Source organism: Stegostoma tigrinum, chromosome 20 (assembly GCF_030684315.1).
Source record: "Stegostoma tigrinum isolate sSteTig4 chromosome 20, sSteTig4.hap1, whole genome shotgun sequence".
Taxonomy (NCBI): Eukaryota; Metazoa; Chordata; class Chondrichthyes; order Orectolobiformes; family Stegostomatidae; genus Stegostoma; species Stegostoma tigrinum.
In genome coordinates this window covers 41264420-41282764 of record NC_081373.1, presented here as the reverse complement: position 1 = coordinate 41282764, position 18345 = coordinate 41264420, and the positions used below count along the sequence as shown (strand labels likewise).

Genomic DNA, 18345 nt, shown 5'->3' with positions numbered 1-18345 from the left:
ATTACCCAGTATAGGGAATGTGAAACTTGCTGCTACAGGGGATGATTAAAGTGATTAGCTTACCTGCATTTGAAGCAGCACTCGACAAATGTATGAAGGAGAAGGGTAGTCAAAATTACAATGATAGATTTTTTTTGAAGAGGCTCAGGTGGATTATTATGGACAGTTGTGCCAAAGGTAATAAAACTCTCACTAGTGTGTATATTTGATGCAGTAAGTACATTTCACTTACTGATAATCCATAACTGTGGTATCAAACACAGATTGGAGATGAATTGATAAAAATATGAACATTTGCAACCAATATCATCTTACATTTGTATAGGACCCAACATGGAGAATCTCTCAGAATGCTTGAAGGCTATGAAAGAAAATTAAGTATATTAAACCAATATTTACCTACAAATAAGATATCCTGTTCTATTAATTCCACCAGTGCAGTGAACTCCAATGATTTTATCTAAAAATAAATTTGAAAGATTAGGTTAAGATTGGAACTTCTCCAAGATTAAGGATATAATGACTTAAAAAGTAATACACAGCAATGTCAGCATGAAATTCTACATGCATGCAAGGTTCTCAGCACCGTATGAAACAAAAGGTTTATTCTCAAAACATTTTTATTGCATAAACTGGACAATGTTCAAGCACTTAAAGATATGTAATTTTTACTTTAACTTTTCTACTACAAATATAAAGTTGGAGGAAGATCTCATTAGACTCTATTTTGTCAATTTCCTTTACTTGCAAACAGTGACTGATTGCAATATACTTTCACATGTATTGCTCAATATCCTGCCCACATGTTTGTTTATGCACGAAGCACCACACTCTGAAAATGTTGCCCCTTTCGATTCCTTTTAAATCTTTCCCCGCTCACCTCAAAACAGATGCCCTCTAGTTTTGGACTCCCCTACTTCTCCTATCCATGCCCCTCATGATTTTATAAACCTCAATAAAAGGTCACCCTTCAGCCTCTGACACTCCAAAGAAAATTGTCACAGCCTATTCAACTTCTCCCTATAGCTCAAAACCCTGGCAATATCCTCAAAGCTGGTCTCAGCCAATATTAAAAATTCTTACATAAAAACTTTGATTGGGTGCATTCAATTTTCCCATTAAAATCTCAGCAGTACTGACGGCAACAGTATTACTCCTCCTGCCCTTCCAACATAAATTGAGGCAGTCAGAATAGTTGTGAATCAAACAGAGCCTCTGCTGTACACAGATTTTAATCTGACAACTCAGGAAACACGGAAATTTATTGCAGTTTCCAATTAGCTCAGTTTGTATTTGAATCCTTTTGGCATTTTTACTTTAAAAAAAACAAAATTTATAACTGACCAATTGGCCTGAAGTGCCTAGTATTTTCAAACATAACCCAAAATTAAGCTTACCAGCTTAAACTATTTAACATGTTCGAGTTGAATTTTACATCCTTAAAAACTTGTACCTACAGGGAGAACTATTCTTTGTCTTCCTCTATGAGAAGCAAGAAGATGGCCACAACTTGCAGATACAACCACTGGGTTGAAAGTGATACAGTACAAAAATCTGAAACAAAAAAGAAATTGCTGGAAAAACTCAGCGGATCTGACAGTATCTGTGGACAAAAGTCCAGTAACCCTTCTTCAGAATTAGAACTAGTGTGTCTCTTAAAAAGGCAATCACCTTATTAACATTTTATTTCCTGGTATGGCATCAATTGCTTGACACCAGACCTGAAGAGGCCCCAGATGACACTTTATTAACCCTAGTATTTAAGAAATGTTTAAAAAGCACAAAAGGGAGGAAATTTGGCCCATCATGCCCATGCTGGCTGGAAAAGAACAGAGAAATAAAATAATCCTGTCGATTACAGCAACTCAAGTGCACTTTCATTCTTTTTATTTTCAAGACAGGTTTTTTTTTATCTCTTCCATTCTTTGGGCAAGAAATTCCAGGCCCTGACCACCTGTTGTGAGGAATTTATTCCTCAACTCCACATTAACCCTTCTACCAATTATTTCAAATCTATGCTCTCTGGTTATTGACCTCTTTAGTCATCAAAGTAGTTCTTTCCTATCCACTTTATCTAGACTCTCAGTTTTACATAACTCAGTGCAATTTCCTCTCAACTTGTCTGTTCCAAAGGAAACAAACTGCCTTTTAAATGTTTCAGTCAAAAATGATCCATTGTGGCAAATATCTGTCCTGTGTAGCTGCCATGACCGCCGCCTATCTTCCTCAGAGGCATTACACCTCTGTTCTACAAATTGAATTCCTATCACAATTTCTCTCCCCACCTGACCATTCCTGAAATTATCACTGAAATCTTCCTGCAGTCCACACTTTCAGTTATTGGTCATCCCCAATTGTCCTTCAACTGAGTGACATGCTAGGATATTTTAGAAGGCAGTTGAGAGTTAAGCACACTACCAAGTCTAGAATTACATTTCGGCCAAACCAAACAGGATAGCAGATTATCTTCCGTAAAGGCCACTCGTGAACCAGGTGGATTTTTAGGACACGTTAAATGGTTGTTTCACAGCCAAAACTGAGAATGGCTTTCAATTCCAGACTTCTGATTTAAACTGGAATTTGAAGCCATATCCTTAGTGATTTGGCCTGGTCTCAGGATTACTAGACCATTCCTACACCGCTGTCTCATTATTCGGTCACAATTCACACTCCTAACATTTGCACTTTGTGTTCTTCTCATATCCCTATTTGATCATTCAATGCTACTATTCACCTGCTTTTTGTTGATATTCATCCTCAATTGCATTTCATTCACTGGTGAACACATACCATTATAGCCAAACATCAGATCGGCTCATTCCTTATGTGCAGAGAAAAGAACACAAAACATAAGGAAACGTTGTCAAGGTGAACATCACACAGTACCAACTGCAGGAGAGGAAGCTAGAGATCCGTGGTTTCTTTTAGCTAGTGACAAAATCAATTAGAACATACAGATCACAACACCCAGCTACGTTTTGATCCCTGTAGAGAGAGAAATGAGAAGTTGCAACATTTTTACCTTGGCAGTACTACTTCAATATAATTCAGCACTTTTATCACAAGCATGGCCTTCAAGTATGCAGGAGTTCACTGATCTTGCGGATAACAAATCCTTAGAGGACATGAGTTGCTCTGAAGGTGCACTGCACTGAACTCATGTTTACCATGCACCAGGCTTACTTTGAGACTTGTTGGACAGATTATTGAGTTTTTAACCTGGTGACTCACTTCACAAGGAAGGTGGAGTGTGCTCTATAGAAAGCCAGCATCTCAGGGCACAGGTTTGTCAAATCAAGCTTGGCAAGTCAGATGCTGTACTCTAGAACCTTTGACAAAAAAGGATATTTCCAAGCAGCAGAGAACACAATGTTTGGACAAGCCTTTAAGCACATTACCAACTATACAGAATAGAGCTGTCAGCCTCAAGCTTGCAGGATAATGTCATAGGACATTAATCTGAACAGATGAAGCGGCATGCAGTTGACCTCACCAAGTTAGCCTACGCATGCCTCTGCACTGGATGCTCCCCTAGATTCACATCACCATAGGTCACGTCAGGATTCCATGTCACTATTCAACTCCATTTAATTAAGTTACCAAAGCACCAACACTTCACATTATGCAACACAAGCAAGCTGCTTCCCTCTACATCATCCAACAGACACCTGGTCCCAGAGGTTGTCACTTGACTCTGCAGGATTCAGAGACCCAAACATCATTTCGGTTATTCTGACCCCAAATATTCACATTTTAGAGAACACCGTCACATAGAATTGAAGGTCAGACTTATGATTGATTCGTGTTTTTACTTTCAGCGTTTTAGTCTTCTTGGATGCCATCGAAAACACCTGGTTCAGCCTAGAGAGTGTTAGCTATCCACTCATTGACCAAGCCATCCACATCAAATGCTGTCAGCCCAAGGAGATGGTCCACATAACAGACTGGGTCTCATCCAAATAGGAAATGTTGTGAAGAATAGCCTGTGGAAGAGTGCTGGGTACGATTCCGTGTAAATCAGCTACAAGATAAAAGATACTACTCAGGCTACTTCTCTTTACTGAGGCAAGGTGCTCAAATTGTCATGCATATATTAGGTTGAATCATTCACAATGTTCATTGCTATGTGGATGATGGGGGTGGTGGGGCTGTTGGCAATGCCATAGATCTTGCAAAGCTCCTGCCAGATCTTGCTCTTGAAGTTGCACCCGATTACCGTGAATCTGACACAGAACACCGAAATGAACAAGCCAAAATCGAGCACTTGCACTTTGGCTACAGTTGATCCCATTTATGGTCAAAGGGTAACGGCCTGTGAAGACATCTGAGAGTACAAGAGCATGCTCAGACCCATTCCTACCAGGGTCATGGACCATAAACCTGTTGCAAATACCTCGAGGTCTCTTGGAAACCAGGAATCATATGCTGGGGTGAGATTGCTTTCCTGCTTTGATAAAGATTACACATCTCAATTGTGAAAGTAATATCTAAAGCCAACCTGGTCAGGGCAGTTGTCTTTTCTGTTGCTTTTTGTTTTGTTTGATCAGGAACAGCCACCACTACTGGATACTTGAGGATGTTGTGAAGGAAGAGTTACTTAACCTCTCTGTTGTTAACAAGAGGTCTCCATCCTCCTCACCGATCTCATTCCAGCACCTCAGTTTCTGTGCTGGTTTGGACTCTGGATTAGCGGATGTTAGGCCTTCCAGAAATGGTGCAATCTGCGGATGCCCAAACAGGTCAACTAAAGCTGTCAGAAATTCTCTTTTCAGCTAAACAGCAAAGGATGGCCACTCTAGGCTCTACCCATTTGGACTGCAGTTTGTTCTCACTCAAACGCATTGGTGACGCACTGCTGAATCTCAATCCAGTTGTCATAGGGAATTGTGGTTGATTGCAGCTTTCGACTTGAGGCACAGGCACAGCACCAGACACAATCCCTTCTACTTGGCAGGGCGAAGGGATTCTCCCATGGTCAGTCATCTAACTAAAGGGCATCAGTTTTTAATGTTACCTTTACTAGCAGATCAGGGAAAAGTAAAGTCACCATACTCCTATTTGTCTATAGGGCTGGTTTTTACATTAGAGAGATGACTGGTAATGGTTTATCCTGACCATTAACATGTCTCAGGGGAAGATGTTGAGACGGAGGGTTCTTTCATGCTAACCTCAGCTGGTATGGGAATTGAACCCATATTGTTGGAATCATTCTGCCTTGCAAACCAGACATCCAGCCAAGTGAGCTGACCAACTATCTAGAATTAAAACTTGTGTTCAGCAGCCCACTGGGTCCCTATTGCTCTCAACTTGACAGATGTTTGAAAGTGGCCAAGTTGGCTATTTCCGTCGACAGTACTGGTGGCCATATTGTTGAGGGCAATCTTGTTTAAAATGCCAAGCCCCACCTCAATTCCAACACTTTTAGCAAGGACTAGGTCTGTGCATGCTGTGTCAGGATCTTTTCTGCCTGCCTCTTTGGCAGAAGATTTACAACGATACCAACAGTCACATCTTGACAGTCGTCCCTTTCCTGGTCCTAAGAGTTCAATCTTTCCCTATGATTTGGATGATATGACCCCACAGTCAAAAACTTAGATAAAGCAGTTTTGTCACGGTCAAACCTCAACTCTGACATTTAAACCTCATACTTTTGCTAGGCAGTCCTTCAGCATTCTGTTTGGAGTAGATTGGAAGGAGGGATCCAGGACGATACCATTGAACAAACTCTCCAGCTGCAAAAGCAGATCCTTCTCTTCAGTCAGTACCTCTTTGTAGTATTTCCTGATGAGATATCCTGCACAGACGTTCCACTACAAACACCACCTGCTCACTCACGTTGAGACTCCAGTTGGAATTAACAGCTGGTCAATTAGTAAAGAATGTATTTTATTGTCACTTGTACTACAGAGGTAAAGGAGTACTATGAAAAGTTTTTACAATGGCTACCTTTTAATGGCACCATCTTAGGTACAAGTACCTAGGTACAAACCTGACACAGTAAAATAAAAAGAACGTTCTTATACAAAGAGGATTAAAGAAAAGCATAAGCTTTACTTATAGATACAGTTACCATAGTGATAGGTCCTACAGTCTGATAACAGCAGCTCAGCATGTGGCACCAGGCTCAAGTCTAGCAATTGTCTCATTTCACTCCAGCCTATAGTCCACTCCTCATCGATACTCAGCAGCAACCTGGTAAGTCATGTTGTACTGGGATTTGTACCTCAGCCCCTCCATCACGCTCGGGCTGCCTGCTCCCACTTTTGCCGCCGGCCACTGGAACTCAGAGCCCAAGTGATACTCCAGGGCTGCTTTGCCATGTGCTGTAGGGCTCACTACTCTGGAGATTTGCTGCCAGGTCCCGTGCCGAGGGAAGATAATAAAAAAAAAAAGAGAGAAAAAGCAGACCCAAAAAAAGGAGAAAAGAAGGAGGAAAAATAAAAAAAAAAGGGCAGTTGGAGCAGAGGAGATTCATTAGGAGCAACCCACTTTGCTGCCATCTTGCAAGTGGCAGGTCAACTGGGTATGCCTGGTCTTCCCCTGCTTTCTACTGACTAACCAAAAAAAAGTGCACACGACCTTCAACTGTAGCATCAAGGGAACACACAGTGAGCTGAGCCTCTGCCTGGATTTGGCCTAAAGTTGAACTCCCTCTTACAACACCCAAGTCACCAATTATCTCAGAGCAGCCTCAGCCTCTCTTACAGACTTTGGCAGTTTCACCTCCTGTACATCTGTTCAACCTTGGTCTAATGCCTTTCAACCTCATCCACCATTTGATACATTTGCAATGGAACCTTGGCAAAAATGCCAGAAATATAACATGATATTTGATTAAACTGATGGCCCAAAGAATGTGTAGAAAGAATACGGTATTCTATAGCACCCAGGCTATTACAAATAAACAAACTTTATACTCAATTTTCATGATATGACTATTTGTGTTAATTTCTCTTTCCATCGGCCCTCTCTTCCTGAAAAAGACATTTTCTTTGCCCAGAGAAGAGTCCATTCAGCTATTCCAACTGCTTTACCTCACCATTGCGACTTGGAGGTGCTATTACACCTACATTCTTGCAGCTTCCACTCAGGCTCTGGAGGGTAGGGAATTTGGGCAATCACAGGACAAAGATATGGTTGAAACCATACACATGTTGCAGATGTATCCTTTTGGGAATGCATAATAGCTGCACATTGATGGATTGAACACCATACGAATAGACTATTAGGCCTGTTAAACAAGATCTGTCATTCAGCAGGATCATAGCTGATCTGCAAATGTCATTCCCTGCACCCATCTTCTCATAACCCTTCCTTTGGATAACAAAAATGCACAAATATCAAAGAATTATGATCTTATCTATCAATTTGTGGAACCAAACTTTGTGTAGACACGCTTTCTAATTCCATTCCTGTAAGATCTGGCTCTAATTTTTAGATTATTTCCCCATTATCCGAAACTTTTGGGAGATCACGAGTACTCTTTATTGATTATGGGGGATACACAAATGACCAAATACGCACAACGAAGCGCTGTACCTAAAAGGGATACCTGTCAGAGATACAAGTTGGAGGAGCAAAACGTTCCAATTGGTAACACTGCAGGGAAAGTTCACATAATTGCTGGTCTTGATATATCTTATGCACTTGCGGTCCATTCCTGGAAAATTCTTAAGGCATAACAAATTTGAAGCCAGGGTCATTTTGACAGGTTCCAAATCTAGTACAGCACACAACAGTTGCAGATGTCTACCAACATCTGACATAGCAATTCAGATGTTATGATACAACAGCCTTGTGACGTGTCAAGAAAGCTTGGCTTCCACCTTTATTCTGCTACTGCTGTCTAACTGCAGCTCATTAAATAGCAGAGTGCAGCTACTCATGCTGTCGCTGGTTCAACCCGTTGCTCCTCCAGAGATTTAATCTAGAAGAAGCAAAAGTGCCACTTATTCTGCTGTGGTTCACAAAACCAGTGAAGTGTGGAAAAAAAAAGCACTCAGCATAAAATACTGTAACTAGCTCCTTCTCCTAACAGTAGTATAGAAAACAGACTTTAGTACTGAGTTTTTAAACTGTATTTCCAGGAATTACTATTAGCTCCTGCATTGACTGTTGTTTTATTACTTTGCTTTCAATGGAGACTTCAATCATCCCAATAATCCAATGGTTCAACATGACAGAATGCTTGCAGTATTCCTCCAACTGAATGATAAGCATGTTAAACAAGCAACAAAAACAGCAGTTGCTGGGAAAGCTCAGCAGGTCTGGAAGCTACTGAAAAGAGAAATCAGAGTTAATGTTTCTGAGTAAAAGGTCAGTGTACAAAAAAAAAGTGTTAACTCTGATTTCTCTTCTCAGATGCTGCCAGACCTGCTGAGCTTTTCTAGCAATTTGTTTTTGTTCCTGATTTACAGCATCCAGTTCTTTTTCTCCCCCTGGTTGTTACATTAACAAGCAACCCACCTAGATTACTGCTCCTCAGATGCTGTGTGATCTGTACTTTTCCAGCTCCACATTTAGTGACTCTAGCTTCCAGCATCTGCAGTTCTGAATATCTCCTATTTTCTAGAGGGTCAGAGTAGGCTGCTTAATGTACACACAATTGTGCCCAACATAACCTCCCTCAACTCTTCCTCCAGGTTAAAGTTATTCCCAATTCTAATGCATCAGTTCAGTAATTTCCCTGAGACATTAAAGAACCATACTTAAATGGCAAATTAATGATAATAATTGTGAATACTTACCATTATCTGCATTTTCCCACAAGAACTTCCTGACTCTCCTTTTAAACTGCAGAATGGTAGCATCGTCTGGCACTTCATGTCCGACAGTGTAGAGTTTTTGATATTGTACACTTTTGGGCAAATCCTATACCAGAGAAGAATATTTACAAAACATGTAAGCCGACCATTCAATTTCATTAAAGGCAATAATTATATTTCATGCTTAATTATGTTTATTTTATACCTTCTCCGTGTAATAGCGAGTCGTATACGTCAAGTCAATAATTAATCCAAGTTCCTCATTCTGTTCTTTGATCTTGGCTATTAGGTCTTTTGGAGAAAACTTTTGATTTGCTGTAAGCCTTTGGCTTATAGCCTGTAAAAAGAAAATATAACAAATGTCCATAATTAAGTTCTGGCTTGTATTGAGAATCAGATGTATTTTCTTCGACAAGCAAGGAGGGTTGCGAGTCTGGGAAATGAAGTGGGCCAGGGGGGTAAACAAAGTCGAAGACTGATTAGCAAACAAGAACCGTAAGTAGGTTCCATGTATTTAAAAAATATATATAAAGGGAAACACAAAAACAACAAAAAATTTCAAATGAAGGTAACAAGTCCGGAGGAATTGTGAAGAAAATGTTATTACTAATAGACAAACAGACAAATTAAAAAAAAAGGTCCTTGGATGAGAGATTCTTTTATTGAAAATATAACATAACATCAGGTGTTATTAGCATAAAATAAATATCAACTGAAACACAGAAAACATATTTTGTAGTGGTTTGAAAGAACCAAGTCATTTCAGAGGACTAGGTATTTCAGAGATCAACCATGTTGCTGTGGGTCTGGAGCCGCAAGTAGGCTAGACCAGGTAAGGGGAGCAGGTTTCTCTTCTAAAAAGGCATCAGTAAACTAGATTTTAATGACACGTACCAATGTTTTTGAAAAAAAAGTTCATACAATGTGGATGCCGATGACTAAATCAGCATTTACTGCTAATTCCCAACTGTCCTTGACAAGGTGATGGTGAGCTGCCTTCTTGAACCACTGAAGTCCATGTGGTGTAGGTATACCGACAGTGCTGTTCAAGATGAAATTCCAGGATTTTGACCAGCGAGGATGGGGAAAATCAGTTTCAAGCCTGGACACTATTTGGCTTGGAAGGGAACTTGCAAACTATGACATTCCCATCTGTATACTACCCTTGTCTTTCCAAGGGTTAGAGGTCGCAGGCTGGTAAGGTGCTGTCTCAGGAGCTTAGTGAGTTTTGCAGCACATCTTCAAGGCAATACACAATGCTGCTGCAATTTGTTGGTGGTTGAGGGATTAAATTCTGAAATTATTAAATGGAGTGTCAATCATTTTGGCTGCTTTGTCCTGGACGATGTCAAGTTTTTTTTTTTTCGGTGCAGTCGGAGCCACAATAATGTAAACAAGTGGAATTTGTTAGATTATTGTGTATCACTATTGTGACATCTTTAAGGCACATGTTCGCGAGGTTGGATTCTTCAATGTCACAACATCCACACCTAGTTTGATGCTGCAGATGATATATGCATCACCATATCAGTTTAAAAAACCTTTGCAAAGAAACTCACTCCTGCAACTCTACTCCACATTGCTCCTGATTTGTGCCTTGTAGATTATGGACAGGTTGAGGAATCATGAGGCAAATTATTTGTTGCAGAATCGCAAACTCTGAAACTGCGATTGTAGCCACAGTAATTATATAGCTGGAGGCTGGATCATTTCAGTTTTGCATCAATGAGAATCTCAAGGATGTTGATAGTGAGAGATTCAGTGTCAGTAATGCCAGTGAATGTCAACAGGAGATTGGATTCTCCATAGTTGAAGATGTTCATTCGTCAGTACTTGTTTAGCACAACTGTTACCTACCATGTTGCAGGTCAAACCTGCATTTGAGATGGACTACTTCAGCATCTGAGATGCTGCAAATGGTACTGAACATTTTGTACAGATCAGTGATGAGCTCTACTTCTGGTATTATGATGAAGATTTGCAAGGACTCCTTGATGTCACACTCTGTCAAATGCTGCCTTGTTGCTGATGACCCTCAAAAGTTAAGCTCTGTCATTGATTGGATTAAGGCTGTAATGAGATGGGGAACTGAGTGTGCCAAGCAAAAGCCAAATTGAGCAACAGAGAGCAGGTTATTGTTAAGTGCAATTGAGTAACTTGATAGTAGTATTGATGACACCTCCCACCATTTTGCTGATGGTTAAGAGCAAACTGGGGTGGACATTTCAAAAAGTTGATCTGGAGGTCAAGTTCTTTCATTGATACATCATTTCACCACAATAATATTCTGGGACCAATTAGATAGAATGAATTTTATTTGGAGGGGATGAAGGGGGCGGGGCGGAACTCATTTTACTTTAAAGCCATTATTAAATGCTTAAAATACACAAAAAGAGTAATATTCTTACCCCTTTCAAAGGAACTTTGAAAGCAACAAATCTAGTTCTTGGTATACGTTTCCCAACTGGTATAATGCCTCGCCACCTAGTTTAAACATATGGGGGAACAAACTGTCAACTATAACGATATCTTGCTTGGCATATGAGTACAACTGACAGAAAGTGCATTTAGCAAATGTTTAAGGTTGTTTAGCCAACTGAAATATAGTTTAAGTTCAACTGAGTGCAATAACAATGTGAAATTAGACTGATATAAATAACATCGTCTTTGTACTGTACAATACAGTAAATTTAAACAGAGATCAGGATGATACACAAATCTAGCTCAAAATATATGTAAAATTAGTCATACTTCTTGTGTAAACATTTTAATTTAGTTCTCCAATAGGAAAATTACAATAAACTGCAGGCAAATTATGGACCAAAAACAGTTTTTCATTTTGTAGAGTCAAGCCAGAAGATTACATTTTGTGGTAAGTTACAAATAAACCCCAATATTTAAAAAAGGTACTTTCACTCCAAAGAAAAGCAGAAAATGCTGGAAATACTCAGGTCAGGTAGTATCGATGAAAAAAAAATTACCTTTCGGTTGAAGGATTATTCACTAGTTCTGATAAAGGAGCCATTAAACTGACATGTTGAACAGTTCCTTCCAGATCTTGCAAACTTGCTGATTATTTCCAGCAACTTGTTTTTATGTTAAATTTTGAGGATCTTCAATATTTTGGTTTTTATATATTCACCTTTTGAAGCAAAACCATATTTTGTACCCCATTGTTGATCTCTACATATAACTTTAATAGCAACTTCTCTTTGCATATTATATTTGACAACAAGGCAGAAGTGGAATTGGAGAAATATGGAACAAGGTACTTTCATCATGGGTGGAGTGAAAGCAGCAGGACACGAGGGCGGGAGGGAGGGCCACAAACCAGAACAAGGACACTGCATAAGGGAGCAAAATAAAAAAGGTTGGAGAAGTTGTAGAGATAGGATTGTCAAGGCCATGGAGTGGTTTCAAAATATTTACTGTTACAACTGTGACAATTTTTTTTTAATAACAATTACAATCAAACCACAAAGTAATCTTCATGCTAAAACATCTTGAATTTTTTGTGCTCATGTAACATTTATAGCAACAGCATTATATTGGCTTGGTTTAAAAAATTCATGGTGTTCTAAATATTCATAATAGACACATTTGCATGATTTATAAACACCTTAAAGATAAGAAAGAATATCATGCAAAACAAAATTATGAAATAGACTTTAATGTGGTTAGGTTCAAAACAAGGTGAAATGGAATACTTTTTGTATTAAAAATTGAAATAAGGGGCAAAATACACAGAACACCAAATGGATAAAACATTTTAGGACCTGGAACATAGTAAACAACAGGAGTCAGACTGTGAACTAATTTAACTGAAGGTGATGCTGTACTTACAGGAGAGATGGGCTCTCACTATTATATCAGCTTATCCTCAAAGAATGGAATTGAGATTTATTTCTCATATTTGTTTCAAGCCGTTAACATTATTTGTGCAGTTTTTAAAACTGAAGTCTAATGCTCATAAAACCAAATCTTGTAGAGATTCTTAGTGGGCATGGGTGTCAAGTGAAACAAAAGCAACAAAGTACACCAACTACATATCATTCCATGCAGTTGCGCAAATTTTAAATCCAAATATTTCTTTTATTTTATTCCAACATGGCATCTCAGTTGATTAAAAACCATATACAGCAAGCTTACACCTCCAATACTGAAACAAATAACCGCTCTTTTTAAAAAAAAAAGTTAGAAATATCAAAACATATGAAGCAATATCATCTCGTAAACTACAGTAAAGTTATTATAAACCACATGAAGACTGTATTGAATTGCAGGAAGTCTGAGATACTATGACACAAGTTCAGTTATTTAATACAAGTGTAAGGCTCACTGCAAAAAAGTATATTTCAAATTGATCACATCTGTCAACTTTCTGTGGGAGGCCAATATATAAAGATTAATTAACAGGAATCTGTTATGTTTAGTTTTTAGGTCATACAAAATTTTTGGTTGAAACTTACAAAAATTGCATGTTAGAAAGACCAAGAACTATGCTGGAAATGATCCGAGCTGCAACATACTTGGTCCCATGAGACGAAACAAGAAATACAAAGCTCACAATTTTTAAGCATCAAGTGTGAGCATGAATTGTATTTCTTCTTCTGTAAATTTATGCAGAAATATTGTTTCATCAAATAAGAATAGCTCAAGTCATGATTTATTGTAGTATAATTCTAACAACAGGTAGTTTTGCAAGCGCACAATAAGAACATGTACAGAATAATTAAACTGCTTATATAATAAACAAGGTTAAGAGAATTTAATATCAATGTTTACAGTAATGGAATACAGATCGTTAAGCTAGACGGGTGTGGGGTGGAGAAGTCCTACGCGCATTGTTCAGTGAATTTATCTTGGATTTGTGCTCAATGGTTATTAAAAAAGTAATTTATTTGTTGTTAGAACATGAAATGAGAAATCAGACAGAAATCAAAAGGAGGCTGTTCTTTAAAAATAATAAGTATTTTAAACAATGGGACAATTTAAAAAAGCTATGGAGAAAGAACACTGGATTAAATTAAGTGCATACATTTTCAGTAAACCAGCACAGGATGACACTGGATGGGTACGAAAGTGAACAAGAAATACCACATTCAGGATACAGTCTATAAATGCGTTCAAAAATAAGGCTCATGTTCAAGAAACTTTTTGGAATTTTGTGTTTTCATGCTTTAGTACCAGGCAGGGAGCTGTTCACTAAATACTTAAGTACTCAGTACAAAATCTATCAGAAATTGTACTCCTGTTTCTAGTTTCTTAAAAACTAAAAGCTATATCAAGAGGATGAAGACTGAAGATAAATGAAATCAATTCTTTCATTGTTTACGATTTGACGCAGTACTATTCATGCAGAATCCCCATCCCCTGTAACAATTCTGTTAGGTTACTGAACTCCAGGTTTCCAAATTTCAGAATGTGGTTTCACAGTCAGTCAGTCAGTCAGTCATTCTTCCAGAGAGGGGTGATAACATTTTCCATGTGCCATAACAAAGGAAATAGCAGATACAGTCCAAAAGATCTAACGTCAATGCTCTTTTAGTCATATCAGATTGTGAGGAGCTTTGCTCATATTGTGGTGTCCCTGCATGAGGTAGAATGTCTTATGCATTTCAATAAAGTTCATTTCAGAAGCAAGTCCCAAAAATGCTGCAGTTGAGATTTTTTTAAAAAATTGATCACAAATTATTTCAGCAAAATTAATGCTTACAGGATAGCCTCTTTTGATCCATTTGTTTAGCAATCTAAGCAAGAGGTAAATAGAAAAGGTCTAATATTTTAATGAAAGATGTTTCTTAAAAACTTCTCTCCAATACATTTTAAACAAAGAAATAACACGTGCTATAATTTTTGAATAGGACAACAGCTCGTGCCCTAATTTGGAAGCATTTACCTCTGGAAAAACTGCCAGTCAGACCTAGTGCAAAACCACATTGTCCTGCAGACTGAACAATCGGAATGCTGAAATTCTACTCCCTGCCTTTCAGCCAGAAAATCCATAATCATTGATTTTTTGGGGGGGAAAGCATGTTAAATAGATCTTTTGATCAGAAACACAAATTTCTGCAATATTTCAAGCTTCCTTAACTCAAGTGACAAGGCCATCCCTTTATGTACCAACAAAAGGAGAGAAAAGTCTGAACATGACCAACAAAGCGGTGTTATTCCCATGGAAGATGGGTCAGTAACTACACTAATGGGGTGTCAATAATACTGGCTCAAAATTCCACCCACTTTTCTGGTAGAGTGCTGTTCTCCTCAGGGTGCTAACATTTTCACACTTTTTCTGGCTTCCAAATTGAAAAACAAAATTTCTGCAGTGAAGATATAGGAACTCTGGCCAAATCAATGGACAGTTCAATGTGTTGTATTAATATTTCATTGGACAAGAGATGATATTAAATTGGACTTGGATGAATATCAAGAATGACACACCACGTTCCTGGTTTTTAGAGCATCTTAAGCTTGTGTTAATTCTTCAAAGAATCACAGTCAGCTTTACACAGAAAGCTGCTTATGTTGTTCCAATAAAAAAAAAGAGAGAAATCAATGCAGTTTAGATTTATTTTCTGGGTAGCATACTTATGCTAATGTCTGATCTTGGTGCAGCAACAAATATGCAATTACAAGTGATATTTCATTAAGATTTGTTTCAACTGAAAAAATCATTTTTATCCTTTTGTATTCATCCATTTTGAAAGCCCTTAGCTCAAAAAGGCAAACAACTACATATTTCAAGCTATCTTGTGCAGCAACACAATTTGCTAATATCCAATTTAAATTTACTCTGCTGCACATCCTGTCACAATCAGACAAAAAGGTGCAGATAAAAAGTGATTACAAAATAAAAGTTAACAGAACTAGGTAAAGTGACAATTTTTTAAATTAAAATTTTAGGACAAAAATGAACAGGTTATGAAATTAAGACATAAAAGTGTGGGGAGCTGGAGGAACACAGGTGGTCTCTGCCGAAACATCAGCTTTTGTGCTCCTAAGATGCTGTTTGACCTGCTGTGTTCATCCAGCTCCACACTTTGTTATTTCAGATCCTCCAGCATCTGCAGTTCCCATTATCTCCGGTTATGAAATTAAGCTGCCTTTCAAGAGAAAAAAAAAACTTTTAAATAATCTATTAAAATCTTAATTACTGGTACTATCCTGCACATGCACTTCTCAATTTGGTTATATGGTTCAGATTTATTACAACAGACTTCAGTTGCATTACCACTTTGGAACTGCGGCCACTGCTTCTGTTCATAGCAGTGTCGGCATGTTATTTTACTGTTCTACATTCATACGTTTAAGATTAAAATTTTAGATTACAAGATTAAAATCTCAATTATGGCTTAACTCAGACTAGACCAGTAACTCCAAAAACTGTATATTTTTGCAAGCGTAAATACTTTTGGTTGAATTTGCCAAATTAACATGTTTTGGGGGGAGAAAGACCTATCAATAGAGACTCTAAAGGAGCCCTGATTGCATATACTGTAACCTAAAAACTCAAAAAAACTGTTGCCTCACTTTCTGAAGGACCTCAAAATGCTAATCAGTAAACACTCTAAGTCAGTAAAAGGCCACAAATTAGGTTGGTGTGTTTAATAATAACTCTTGATCAGGAGAAGTGAGATATGAAATTAGTTTAGTTAGATCAGTTTTGCAGAAGCACAGAATTGAGAATTAGGATTGTAGTTCCACCCATCCAGGGGTATAAAAGCGTCTAGTAGTTACCATTGACAGCAACGTATTCAAGTGTAAGCACATTTTTACATGTTGCCAAAGTGAATAGAAACAAAATACACAAAACTATGAAACCTGAAGCGACTGCTTTGAATGAACATGAGCTTTAGAACACTCTAGAATATTTGCACTTAATTGGGATTGCCATTACATTTCAAGAAACAATTATTATTACTTATTTGCATGAGTTTGCTTTCAAGAGGATTTGTGCGCACAACAGTGCATTTCATTCCGTAAGAGGATGTAAGTTTTGTATATGTTGCATGGAACCAAGTGAGCTTGACTTGAAACATTGTTTTCTGATACTAATTCCTGAAATATCCATGGATGGAAAAATATTAAATCAGGTCACCATTACTAAGGATGCTCACTGATGAAATGCTACTAGCAGTTGAAATTAAAATGTTATTTGAAATGACATTCGAAATGTCTTATGCTTTTAAAATGTGACCATTGGTTCTCATGAAAGATGGCTAATGGTTGACAAAGAAAATGACATTTAACACAAAAGGGCAGCACACTTCTCATCAGTTGAGCCACTTGTCAAAAAGATCCTGGATTCATTTTCTGATGTTATTGACTTATTGTAGATCAGGCAGATGAATGTCAGTTAACCTTAAAACCAGTTAAGTAGTGGGAAAAACATTGAGCCAGATTTTCCAGCTAACTGCTGAAAGTACACCTGCATGGAGATTTATTGCAACCAACATCTCCATAGCTAAACAAGAGGTAGAAATGATTGCATTTATATGGCACCTATGTAAAGTGTTGAAACATTTGGTGTTGTGTTGTTGCAATATAATTAACTGTAATGCAAGGAATGTGACAGCGAACTTGCATACAACACTGCCACAAGAAGCAATGTTGTAATGATCAATTCATCTGTTGTGACATTGATGGACAGATTTTTGATCAGAGGATTGGCGAGAACACACTTAAATCTTCTAAATGGTTGCATGGGAACCTTTGGACGCAAAGGGAACAGAAGTGGCTTAGGTTTAAGGCCTCATTAAAAAAAGTGTCAGCTGACAGGGCAGCACGACTTGAACCCACAGATCTCAGACCTTTCTAGCATAACCGGTACCATGAAGTAAAACAATTATAGGAAGCCATTTGGCTATTAAAATATTGTTCTTAGCATTCCAGTACTGTATTCCAAAATGTGCCTTCATTACTGATTCTCTAGTGAAAATCTTTCAATGACAGCCCCACTCATCCAGAACCACTATACATTCTTGTCCCTTCATTATCACGAATACACTATTCCAGTTAATTACCTAAAGCACATTAAAAAGATGACAAATCCTCTGCAAATTTATTCCCGTTTTTAAAAGCATAAACTTTCCTATATTTAAACACAAATCCATTTCTATGAATTTTTAAAACATGTACTACTTGCATTTAAAAAAAAGGATCTTTATGCCTGTTGCATGACAGAATGCAACTAAGTCAAAGAGCTACAATAGGAGCAAAAAGGATGAAAGTAAAATAGTTGGAGAAAAATGCTGATGTACTATAAAGGCCAGAATTGGAGGAGCACCAAACTCTCAAAAGGTACTAGGGTTGAAGAGAAGGAAAAATCATCCGAAAGGAGCTCTCAACACAAATGGAATTTTCCAATTCTGGGTGCTGCCAGTAAGCACAGGGATGGTTAAGATTTGGTTTGTTAGGGTAGAAACAACAATTTTGAATCAGTGTTTGCATTAGTAGATATCTTTCTTTCAGTAAACAAAAATTATAATGTATTTGTGTGGAGGGTGGCGTAGTTAACAGATAACTTCCACATTTATCTACTTGCCACATATTTGCATATTTCCTTAAGCAGAGTAGTCTT

The 18345-nt window shown here is 38.0% G+C and overlaps 1 protein-coding gene across 1 annotated transcript in view; it reads right to left on the bottom strand.

Annotated features, from left to right (window-relative positions):
• Positions 1-18345, bottom strand: part of LOC125461694 (RNA/RNP complex-1-interacting phosphatase-like) — a 59373-nt gene that overhangs the window by 21839 nt on the left and 19189 nt on the right. The window contains exons 3-6 of the mRNA XM_048550725.1: positions 11174-11249; positions 8971-9102; positions 8748-8871; positions 400-460 (exon numbers count right to left, since the gene is read on the bottom strand). Of these exons, the coding sequence (XP_048406682.1) occupies positions 400-460; positions 8748-8871; positions 8971-9102; positions 11174-11249 (393 nt within the window). The remainder of the gene's footprint in view (positions 1-399; positions 461-8747; positions 8872-8970; positions 9103-11173; positions 11250-18345) is intronic.